General features: G+C 46.6%; 1 protein-coding gene across 1 annotated transcript; it reads right to left on the bottom strand.

Moving 5' to 3' along the window:
- Positions 1–6,541: 6,541 nt before the first annotated feature.
- On the bottom strand, positions 6,542–12,345 carry LOC100458760 (large ribosomal subunit protein bL20m-like). Its single transcript, XM_054542791.2, is given in 3 exon segments — positions 6,542–8,660; positions 8,662–8,818; positions 12,305–12,345. Coding segments are annotated over 3 exon segments (558 nt in total). The 3' UTR covers positions 6,542–8,300.
- Between the last annotated feature and the right edge of the window lie 294 nt (positions 12,346–12,639).

The following is a 12,639-nucleotide window of genomic DNA, read 5'->3' as shown; positions in this document are numbered from 1 at the left end:
TCAGAGCTAGAAAAGAACTTCAATCTCATTCCTGATTCATCTTTTCATTTTGCAGACAAGATAATGGAAGCTCAGGCGGGGACATGTCCACTGCACTAATAATAGCTACTATAGTAACTATAACTTGAACATTTATTGAACATGTACTGTGTGCCAGGGACTGTGGTTTGTGGATTTTAATTTACTCAGTCCTGACAATAAGCATGTAAGAGAGACAGTAGGTTATCCATACTCTGAGGTGAGGAAACCAAGTCATGGAGAAGCCCAATCATTACTTCAAAGTCACCCCGAAGATCAGGGGTGTAATGTGAAGCCAGCCAGGCTTGCTGCAGAGTCTGGGACTTAGCAAGTGTGCTCCACAGAAGACCAGACTCGTTCTGTGAGCTGTCAGGATTGATCTCGCATCACAGGTACACTGGCTTTCTGGGGGAAAGATACGAAAGATAAATTGTAGATGGCCAACCAACCTATTAATAAGCTGAGCAGCAGAGGCAACAGAGAAGATGGCAAACACATGGTTAAAAAGTCATCCAGGCTGGGTGCGGTGGCTCACGCCTGTAATCCCAGCACTTTGGGAGGCCGAGGCGGGTGGATCATGCGGTCAGGAGATTGAGACCATCCTGGCCAACATGGAGAAACCCCATCTCTACTAAAAATACAAAAATTAGCCAGGCGTGGTGGTGCACACCTGTAATCCCAGCTACTCAGGAGGCTGAGGCAGGAGAATTGCTTGACCCCAGGAGGCGGAGGTTGCAGTGAGCCAAGATTGCGCCACTGCACTACTCCAGCCTGGGCGACAGAGTGAGACTCCATCTCAAAAAAAAAAAAAACAACACAACAGTCATCTTATGTCATCTCTCAATTCATAGAGAATGGGCTGTGAGCAAGATGTGGAACTCATTTTTTTTCTTTTTTTTTTTTTGAGACAGGGTCTCGCTCTGTCACCCAGGCTAGAGTGCAGTGGTGTCATCATGGCTTACTGCAGCCTCGACCTCCTTGGCTCAAGCGATCCTCCCACCTCAGCCTCCCAAGTAGTTGAAACTACAGGTATGTACCACCATGCCTACTTTTTAAAATTTTCTGTAGAGATGGGGTCTCACTATATTGCCTGAGCTGGTCTCAAACTCATGGACTCAATTGATCCTCCCGCCTCAGCTTCCCAAAGTGCTGGGATTACAGGCATGAGCCACCATGCTCCCGGCCTGGAACTGAAAGACCTATCCTGAATGAAAACTATTCAGGCTGTGGGTCACACTGAAACTCAGCTTCTGTTCTGATGGTTGGAATTCAGACCCATCCAGTTTCCTCTGCCTCTCTGGGTTCTTATAGTGTTCTTATAGAAAACACTATATTTTGCTCTGCGGCTAGAGAAGCATGAAGAATGTGAGGAAGAAAAAGCAGTGGTATCCTGGGCATCTATGGCTCCTAGAAATGTACAGGAATTCATTTCTAACGTTTGAAATAAAGATGAGTAAATATGCCTAGCCCACTGCCCATTTTCTGTGAGTGAATAACTTTGTCCATTTCTAGCCATGGCCTATTTCACCCTTGGATGTGTACTGATAGAACAATGTCCAGTACATAATAGACAATAAGTGCATTTTATATTCTTTATTTTATGTTATTTTATTTATTTATTTTATTTTATTTTTCAAGACAGAGTCTTGCTCTGTCGCCCAGACTGGAGTGCAGTGGCGTGACTTCTGCTCACTGCAACCTCCGCCTCCCGGGTTCAAGTGATTCTCATGCCTCAACCTCCTGAGTAGCTGGGATTACAGGCGTGCATCACCACACTGGCTAATTTTTGTAATTTTAGTAGAGACGGGGTTTTACCATATTGCCCAGGCTGGTCTCAAACTCCTGATCTCGAGATCCACCCGCCGTGGCCTCCCAAAGTGCTGGGATTACAGGTGTGAGCCACCTTGGCTGGCCAATAAATGCCTTTTAAATGAAAAAATTGTATTTTTAAAAAGTATTCATCTAACTTCCCAAGTAGAGTGGAAATCTATTTTTTACATTGTATTCCTAGAACCCAGAACAATCTCTGCATATTACTGTGGCTATAAGTTTGGCTACACCTGGCTGGGCTCGGTGGCTCACGCCTGTAATCCCAGCACTTTGGGAGGCCCAGGCGGGCGGATCACGAGGTCAGGAGATAGAGACCATCCTGGCTAACACAGTGAAACCCTGTCTCTACTAAAAATACAAAAAATTAGCTGGGCGTGGTGGCGGGCACCTGTAGTCCCAGCTACTCGGGAGGCTGAGGCAGGAGAATGGCGTGAACCCGGGAGTTGGAGCTTGCAGTGAGCCGAGATCATGCCACTGCACTCCAGCCTGGGCGATAGAGCGGGACTCCTTCTAAAAATAAATAAATAAATAAATAAATAAATAAAAAATAAGTTTGGCTACACTTAGATTCCAAATAGCAGTGACTTACACAAGATAGAGGTTTATTTCTCACACAGCAGCCTAGAGGGAGGTGGTCTGGAGCTGGAAGGGCAGGTCCCCTCAGTGAGGTCCTGCAGGCCCACAGGCTCCTTCTGTCTTGTTACTCCACCTTCCCCAGGTGCTGGCGTCATGTGCATGATCCCAGGTGGCTTGTCACCATGTGCCACGTTGCAGGATGGAGACAGGGATGACAACCCTCCTCTGTCTTAGAACCTTCATGCTGCTATAACAAAATACCATAAACCGGGTAGCTTATTAACAACAGAAATGTATTTCTCACAGTTCTGGAGGCTGGGAAGTCTGAGATCAAGGCACCAGCAGATTCCATAGCCTGCTTTCCGGTTCACAGATGGTGCCTTCTCACTGTTTCCTCACAGGGTGGAAGGGCAGGCAAGCTCCCTGGGGCCTCTTTCAAAAGGGCACTAATTCCATTTATGAGGGCTCCATCCTCAAGACCTAATCACCTCCCCAAAGCCCCAAATCCTAACACCATCACACTGAGATTAGGCTTCAAATGAATTTCAGGGGAACACACATTTAATCTTGTCTTAGTCTGTTTTCTGTGGCTGTAACAGAATATCTAATGTTGGGTCATTTATTTTTCAAAAAATATTTCTTTCTTTCTTTCTTTCTTTTTTTTTTTTGAGACAGTCTTGCTCTGTCTCCCAGGCTGGAGTGCAGCAGTGTGATCTCAGCTCACTGCAACCTCTGCCTCTTGGGTTCAAGCAATTCTTGTGCCTCAGCCTCCTGAGCAACTGAGATTATAGGTTTCCACCACCACGCCTGGCATTTTTTTTTTTTTTTTTTTTTTTTTTAGTAAAGTTGGGTTTCACGATGTTGGCCAGACTGGTCTTGAACTCTTGACTTCAAGTGATCACGTGCCTCAGACTCCCAAAATGCTGAGATTACAGGTGTGAGACCCCGTGCCTGGCCCTAAAAAATTATTTCTAGCAGATTTAGAGGCTGGGAGGTCCAAGAGCCTCTGGTGAGGGCCTTCTTGCTACATCATAACATGGCAGAGAGCATCACATGGTCAGAAAGCAAGAGCATGGCAGTTCAGGTCTCTCCTCCTTTTCTTTCTTGGAGATAGGGTCTCACTCTGTTGCCCAGGCTGGAGTGCAGTAGCATGATCGTGGCTCACTGCAACCTCAATCTGCTGGGCTCAAGGAATCCTTCCACCTCAGCCTCCCAAGTAGCTGGGACTACAGGCACACACCACAACGCCTGGCTAATTTTAAAAAGTTATTTGTAGAGGCAGAGTCTCACTATATTGTCCGGGCTGGTCTTGAACTCCTGGGCTCAAGCAATTCTCCTGCCTCGACCTTGAAAAGTGCTGGGACTACGGATGTGAGCCACTGTACCCAGACGCTTCCTTTTCTTATAAAGCCACAGTTCCATCATAGGGGCCCCACCCTAATGAGCTTTTTTCTTTCTTTCTTTCTTTTTTTGAGACGGAGTCTTGCTCTGTCACCAGACTAGAGTGCAGTGTCACGATCTCGGCTCACTGCAACCTCTGCCCCGCAAGGTTCAAGACATTCTCCTGCCTCAGCCTCCCGAGTAGCTGAAACTACAGGCATGTGCCACCACGCCTGGCTAATTTTTTGTATTTTTAGTAGAGATGGGGTTTCACCATGTTGGCCAGGCTGGGCTCCAACTCCTGAACTCTGGTGATCCACTCACCTCAGCCTCCCAAAGTACTGGGATTACAGGTATGAGCCACCGTGCCCAGCCACCAGTTTTTTTTTTTTTTTTTTAGACAGGGTCTCACTCTGTCATCCAGAGCAGTGTAGTGGTGTGTTCGTGGCTCACTGAAACCTTGACCTCCGGGGCTCAAGTGATTCTCCCACCTCAGCCTCCTAAGTAGCTGGGGACTACAAGTGCATGCCACCATGCCCAGCCCATTTTTAAATTTTTTGTAGAGACTGGGTATTATTATGTTGTCCAGGCTGATTTCAAATTCCTGGGCTCAAGTGATCCTCCTGCCTCAGCCTCCCAAAGTGCTGGGATTACAGGTGTGAGCCACTGTGCCTAGCTTAATGAATTTATTTAATCCTAATTACCCCTCAAAGACCCCATCGCCAAATACCATCAACATACGAATGTAAGAATTAAGGCCTGGTACGGTGGCTCATGCCTGGAATCCCGGTACTTTAGGAGGCTGAGGTGGGTGGATCACCTGAGGTCAGGAGTTTGAGACCAGCCTGACCAACACGGTGAAATCCAGTCTCTATAAAACTACAAAAAATTAGCTGGGCGTGGTGGCAGGTGCCTGTAATTCCAGCTACTTGGGAGGCTGAGGCAGGAGAATCGCTTGAACCCAGGAGGCAGAGATTGCAGTGAGCCAAGATCGTACCACTGCACTTTAGCCTGGGCAACAAGAGTGAAACTCTGTCTCAAAAAAAAAAAAAAAAGAAGAGAATTAAGTTTACAAATTTGAGGGAGACATTCAAACCACAGTAATCATATAGCACCCTCCCTTTCAGGATAAGACCTAAACATCCAACACTTCACTTTTGCTCACATCCTATTATGAACTTGGTCACAAGGCCATACTGAATAGCAACGGAGGCTGGGAAGTATACTGGTTATTCTGGACTACACTGCACCCAGCTGAAAAATTCTACGTTTAGTTTTTTTTTTTTTCAGACAGAGTCTCACTCTGTTACCCAGGCTGGAGTGCAGTGGTGCCACCTTGTCTTACTGCAACCTCCACCTCCCAGGTTCAAGCGATTCTCCTGCCTCAGCCTCCCAAGCAGCTGGGATTACAGGTCCGCAGCACCACACCCGGCTAATTTTTGAATTTTTAGTAGAGAGATGCAGTTTCACCATGTTGATCAGGTTGGTCTCAAACTCCTGACCTCGTGATCTGCCCACCTCGGCCTCCCAAAGTACTGGGATTACAGGTGTGAGTCACCGCTCCAGGTCAAATTTTGTATTTTTTTTCTTGTTGTTGTTTGTTTTTTTTTTTGAGATGGAGTCTTGCTCTGTCACCCAGGCTGGAGTGCAGTGGCGCGATCTTGGTCACGGCAACCTCCGCCTCCCAAGTTCAAGCGATTCTCCTGCCTCAGCCTCCGGAGTAGCTGGGACTACAGGCGCCCGCCACCACACCCAGCTAATTTTTGTGTTTTTAGTAGAGACAGAGTTTCACCATATTGGCCAGGCTGGTCTTGAACTCCTGACCTTAAGTAATCCACTCACCTTGGCTTCCCAAAGTGCTGGGATTACAGGTGTGAGCCACTGTGCGCAGCCCAACTTTTGTATTTTTAGTAGGGACGGCGTTTCACCATATTGGCTAGGCTGGTGTTGAACTCCTCACCTCAGGTGATCTGCCTGCCTCAGCCTCCCAAAATGCTGGGATTCCAGGCAGCAGCCATTGCACCCAGCTGAATATTCTGTTGTTATGGAGGAAAGAGAATGGATACTAAGGGACAACTAGAAATTTGTGCTGTACCATGTCTCATACTAGATGCTCAGTAAATATTTGCTGGACTAATGAAATACTGTCAACCAGAAATATACGAATGCAATAATGATAATGCTCCAGGGACCAATGAGGATTTTTAATTTAAAAAGTAGACCGGGGGCATGGATGGATGTTTTTATGAATATAAATTGGAATATTTACCACAGACAGAGCCAAGGGTTTTCACCAAACTGAACAGAAAGTAGGATTAGATTTGGTAAGCTATCGGGCGCGGTGGGTCACACCTGGAATCCCAGCACTTTGGGAGGCTGAGGTGGGTGGATCACCTGAGGTCGGGGGTTCGAGACTACCCTGACCATCTCTGCTAAAAATACAAAATTAGCTGCATGTGGTGGCGCACGCCCGTAATCCCAACTACTCGGGAGGCTGAGGCAGGAGAATCGCTTGAACCCGGGAGGCGGAGGTTGCGGTGAGCCGAGACTGCGACATTGCACTCCATCCTGGGCAACAAGAGCAAAACTGTCTCAAAAACAAACAAACAAACAAGAAACTGGTAAGCTTAGCAAACAACTCTAAAATGGTGTGCCTAAGCATAAGGACATAGAGGAGAAAATCAAACTAGCCAGTCTATTGTTTGGGAAGCTGAAATATACATTATGATGTCCTTGTAAATTCCAAATCCAGGTCAATATAAAGGTCTAAAATGTAAGCAGCCTTCAAAATATTTTATATACCAAGAGCAAGTAGACACACCTATGTGACAAAAATCTCTTCTGTGACCCATTCATTTGAAGAAGCATGCACTTGATATGTAAGAAGTTCAGCTGTTTTTTTTGTTTTTGTTTTGAGATGGAGTCTCGCTCTGTCGCCCAGGCTGGAGTGCATTGGTGTGATCTCGGCTCACTGTAACCTCCGGCTTCATGGTTCAAGTGATTCTCCTGCCTCTGCTTCTTGAGTAGCTGGGATTACAGCGTGCGCCACCACGCCTGGCTAATTTTCGTATTTTTAGTAGAGACCAGATTTCACTATGTTAGCCAGGCTGGCTTGAACTCCTGACCTTAAGTAATCCACTCACCTTGGCTCCCCAAAGTGCTGGGATTACAGGTGTGAGCCACCGCGCCTGGCCAGCTGGTCTTTTTCAGTGTGTAGATTTTTCTTGAAAACCTCTATTTCCAGTTCACTGCCATCGTTGTTCCTTGCCTCATCATTTCACACCTGAACAGGGCCACAGCCTTCCCATTTGGGTCTTTCCTCCTTCCGATCTGGACTATACACTCCCTTCAGATGATTCTTTGTGATGCTACATCCTGGCTCAAAACATCCAGTGATTCCCAGATCAACTCTTAACCTCTTAACTTAGCATTCTAGGATTTCCATAGTTGCTTGTTAATCAATAAATCCAATGTGTCTCTCAATATAGAAAATCTGCTCTCTGGACATTCTCCTCACTTTTAATTTCATTTTGTTAGTGGATCACGTGTTAACACGGTTCAAAAATAGAACAGCATAAAGAGTGATACGGGAAAAGTCCCCTTCCCTTCCCTGCTGCCACCCATTCCATTCCCCCATGTCCCCTCACTCTTAAAAGCTTCTTGAGCATGCTTTAGGGTCCTTTATGCAAATATAAGCAAGTACAGTTAGATTTTCTTTTTCTTTTTGTAGTGATGGGGGGTCTTACTATGTTGTCCAGGCTGGACTAGAACTCTTGGGCTCAGGTGATCCTCCTGCCTTGGTCTCCCAAGCAGCTGAGACTATAGGAAGATGCTACCAGACCTGGCTAAATACAATTACTTCCTTTTTTTGTTTTTGTTTTTGTTTTGGAGACAAAGTTTCATTCTTATTGCCCAGGCTGGAATGTAGTGGCACGATTTCAGCTCACTGCAACCTCCGCCTCCCGGGTTCAAGCGATCCTCCTGTCTCAGCCTCCTGAGAAGCTGGGATTACAGGCTTGCACCACCACACCTGGCTAATTTTTGTATTTTTAGTAGAGACGGATTTCACCATGTTGGCCAAGCTGGTCTCAAACTCCTGACCTCAGATGATCTGCCCGCCTTGGCTTCCCAAAGTGCTGGGATTACAGGCGTGAGCCACCCCACCCGGCCGAAATACAGTTATATTATTTTCTTATCAGTCTCCCTGCCTTTTACACAAACGGGAGGATACTGTATTCCAGATATTTCTATTTCTCTATTAGTATACAAACAGCTCCCTTACTCTTTTTCTTTCTTGCTTCCTCCCAACTTTTTTTTTTTTTCGAACAATGTTTGAATTTCATTCACATGAAACACAGACGTCATCTGTGAGGCTCTGTCCCAGAGAGAAGGGGCCTTCCCTCATGCCTGTTACTGGAATGTGGATAAACACAAGTACAAATCAAATAAACTGCAAATTACTCTGTGTCTTCTCCTAGTCAATACAGCAACGGTCCTCAGCGGTGCTGTACCATTCTGGAAAAAAATGCTGCCTTCCTATCTCCCAAGGCAGCAGCAAATTCTTCCTGTCGCCTCCTATTGGCCAACGCAGCCAAAGATGTAAAAGTCTTTGGTTCATAGACAGCCAGATCCGCTAGGACTTTCTTGTGGCGCTCCACCTGGCACTTAATTAAATTGCCAGTGAACGCTAGGTACTTCGGGCCGTGTTCCTGGGTAGCAGCTGTAATTCGATTAATCCAGAGGGTCTTCATGATCCTCTTCTTCAGGTTTCCGGTTTTGGTGCATTTCACAAAGGCTAGAGTCCCGGCTCTGACCGCCAACCTGTAGCAGCAATTTCTCCCGCACCCCGTTCCCCCGCCGGAAGTGCTTGGCGTGCTTCAGCACCTCCTGAATCCGCCAGTAGCGGTAGGTGACGCGATTTCGCAGCGGTGAGGAAGACCAAGACGCCCGCGGGCCAGCGTCCCGGATCCTCAACAACACAGGCGCTGCGCGGCCGCCGTTTTGCTGGGCGTCGCTTCCTCCCAGTTTTTAAGTTTTTAAGAGCTGCACGGTTTTATTGTTTGTTTGTTTGTTTTTGAGACGGAGTCTCGCTCTGTCGCCCAGGCTGGAGTGCAGTGGCGCTATCTCAGCTCACTGCAACCTCCACCTCCCGGGTTCAAGCGATTCTCTTGCCTCCCATGTAGCTGGGATTACAGGCGCGCGCCACCAGCCTGGCCAGTTTTTTATATTTTTAGTAGAGATGGGAGTTTCACCATGTTGGTCAGGCTAGTCTCGAACCCCCGACCTCGTGATCCACCCGCCTCGGCCTCCCAAAGTGCTGGGATTACAGGCATAAGCCACCATGCCCGGCCAAGCTGCACAGTCTTAATAGTGCATGGAGTGCAAATACTTACTTGCCTTCCACACCTATTGGATATGTAGTGGTTTCCAGCCTTCTGTTATTGCAAACAATGCCTCAGTGAATAACCTTGTACGCACATACACCATTTTGCACAGATGACCGTATCTGCAGGGCAAGTTCCCAGAAGGTATGCTGGAGTTTTTCACCACTGTGCTAGGTCCCTTTTGCTTTGGTACCACCTATGGGCCTAGGCCTCCTTACCAGGGGCCTGGTAAACTCCCTTGGTCCCTTAAAGAGATTTAGTCCGCAGGACAGTTGAGTAACTGGTACATTGTATGCATAACTCACAGGACGTGAGAAACACAGCTTTATCTTCTACCATCTCTAAAATGTATCCAGTAGAGTATATTCACTTGCCCCAGATGAAAACACTAATAGGGCTGAATTAGACTCTCAGGGCCTCTGCAGCAAAGTACTACAAACAGGGTGGCTTAAAACAACAGAATTTTGTCTCGCAATGCTTGAGCCTAGAAGTTCAAAATCAAAGTGGCAGCAGGGCTGTGCTCCTTCTGAAACCTGTGGGGGATCCTTCCTCAAGTCTTCCTCACTTCTTCCTTGCTTCGGTGGTTTGCAGCATTGGACCAGCCTCTGCCTTTGTTGTCACGTGGCATTCTCCCAGTGCCTCTGTCACCATATGTCCATATTATTACAAAGACACCAGGCATATTAGGTTAGTGTGAACTCATCTTAACTAATTACATCTGCAACGACCTTGTTTCCAAAGGAGGTCATATTCTCAGGCATGCAAGTGTTTAGGACTTTAACATAGCTTTTTTAGGAGGATACAATTGAACTCATAACACAGACCCAAAACCTTTCTGCTCATGTTAGGTTGGGGACAATCTTAGAGTCACTTTATTGATTTGTTTGTTTGTTTTGAGATGCAGTCTTGCTCCATTGCCCAGGCTGGAGTGCAGTAGTGAGATCTTGGCTCACTGCAACCTCCACCTCCTGGGCTCAAGTGATTCTCCTGTCTCAGCCTCCTGAGTAGCTGGGATTACAGGCGCAAGCCGCCATGCCTGGCTAATTTTTGTATTTTTAGTAGAGACGGGGTTTGCTGTGTTGGCCAGGCTGGTCTCAATCTCCCGACCTCAGGTGATCTGCCCGCCTAAGCCTCCCAAAGGGCAGGGATTACAGGCGTGAGCCATTTGAGCCCAGCCAAGATCACTTTAAATCACAAACTTGTTCTCAATTCAGAAACTAGTACGTCCAGTCCCAGATATTTATCAGTCCTTCAAGCTTCATTCCAAGGCCAGCCAGCTGTGGTCAGGGCTGGGGCTGCCGGTCTGCAGGAAGGGGAGTGGCTGAAGGTTTCTGCTCCCTCTGCTGACCCCCTTGGTGCCAGGGGAGGGGCAGTGGAGGTGGGAGAAGGATGGGAAGGATTTGACCTGGCTAGGAAGCTCTGTATTCTCAGGGCCTGCTATGGCTATTCCTTTCTTCTCACCAGGATTTTGGAATTTCTCTGGAAATTTCCACTCTGGATCTCCTAATTCCAGTGAATGTCACTCAATTTATACACTTTCTCCCTCTGCTGTTTAAAGAAGATGGATCCTCAAAATTGAAGGGCTTTTAAATCTTTGTAATTGTTTTTCCTTTTATTTTCAGAGGGAGTCTTGCTATGTTGCTTAGGCTGGTCTTGGACTCCTGGGCTCAAGCTATCCTCCCACCACAGCCTCCCAAATAACTGATTATAGGCATGCCTCACCACATCTGGCTTATTTCTAGTTTACTTGTTTATTTATTTATGATTCTTGTCTTTTCTGAGACAAGGTCTTGCTCTGTTGCCCAGGCAGGAGTGCAGTGGCATCATCTTGACTCACTGCAGCCTCGACCTCCTAGGCTTGAGAGATCCTCCTCCCTCAGCCTCCTGAGTAGCTGGGACTACAGGCGCACGCTGCCATGCCTGGCTATTTTTTTTTTTTAAGAGATGGGGGTCTCACTGTGTCACCCAGGCTGGCTCTGAAACTCTTGGGCCCAAGTGATCCTCCCACCTTGGCCTCCCAAAGTGCTGGGATTACAGGTGTGCCCAAGACACTCAGCTCTAATTTTTTTTTAAAGCGTTATTTTTAGAATAGTTTAAGATTTACAGATAATTTGCAAGATAGTGCAGAGTTCCCATAAACCAGTTTCCTCATATTTGTATCTTACATTAGTATGGCACATTTGTTAAGTAATAAACCAACATTGGTACGTTATATTATTGATATTATTGGTACATTATTTAAATTTTCTCCATTTTCTCCCAATGTCCTTTTTCTGTTCCAGGATCCCATCTAGGACACCACTTATATTTAACCATCATGTCTCCTTAGATGCCTCTTGGCTGGGGCAGTTCCTCACACTCTCTTTGGTTTTGGTGACCTTGTCAACCTCCATAACAGAGAGGTTCTCTAAAAGAAAATGGTATTTATTTGGGAACAGGGCATTGCAATGGGGCCATGTGGGCCATTTTAAGCTATGTGTGTGAAATTCAGGGAGGTAAAAGAAGACCAAGATTTTTAAAGAAAAAATGAGGATGATTACATATTGTTTTTGATAATTAGCCCCAGCTACAAGTATCGATCAGGGTGATACCAGTCTGAGGTTGGACAGGCTATTGCTGGGCAGATGTCCTGGCAGGAATCTTCTTTTGGGAAGGCTGACATGGTCTCTGTGGACAGTGTTGATCTTTTATGAGCATTTGTGACATCACGCATTTAGGAACAATAATCCTCTTCATGGCTTTCCCCAGCTCTATTTGTCATTTTTTTTCTCTCTTTAACACAAATGACTCCACCATTTTGATTCTGACAACATTCACAACCTTGACCGATTTTAGGTTGGCTATTTTGTACAATGTCCCTCTGCTGGGATTTGTCTGATGTTTTTCTCACGATTAAACTGGGTTATTGGTTTAGGGAGTTTGGTATAAAAAATCTGTTTGGTCTTTGTCCCCAGTTCCTGACACAGAACTCCTAAAGCCCTTGGAATTTCCTAGGCAATAGGAGTGTTTTTGTTATTCGTAATGACTCCCTTAATGAAATCACAGTTTATGCTAATGAGGTGGCTATCTGCGGGCTCTAGGATGGATTCAGGGTGGGGCTGGTGCAACACACCAACCATGTGATCAGAGGGTTGTAACCTTCGTTCAGCTCCAACATGTCCCTACTCCTCTTGCGGGAAGGGAAAGGGGCTGGAGGTTGAATTCAATCACTAATGGCCAATGACATAATGAAACTTGGATAAAAATCTCTTAAACAGGGTTCGGATTCGGAGAGCTTCCAGGCAGGTGGGCACACAGGTGCTGTGAGGGCAGCACTCCCGCCCTTCACCCCCCCGTGCTGCGCTGCGCATGTCTCGCACTTGGCTGTTCCCGAGTTGTGTTCTTTACAATAATCTTCTCACAGTAAAGTGTCTCCCTGAGTTCTGTGTCGTCCCAGGGAATTGCTGAACCT

Source organism: Pongo abelii, chromosome 22 (genome assembly GCF_028885655.2).
Source record: "Pongo abelii isolate AG06213 chromosome 22, NHGRI_mPonAbe1-v2.0_pri, whole genome shotgun sequence".
Lineage (NCBI taxonomy): Eukaryota > Metazoa > Chordata > Mammalia > Primates > Hominidae > Pongo > Pongo abelii.
Note: the sequence above shows the minus strand (reverse complement) of the source record. Positions and strands in the feature narration are given on the sequence as shown.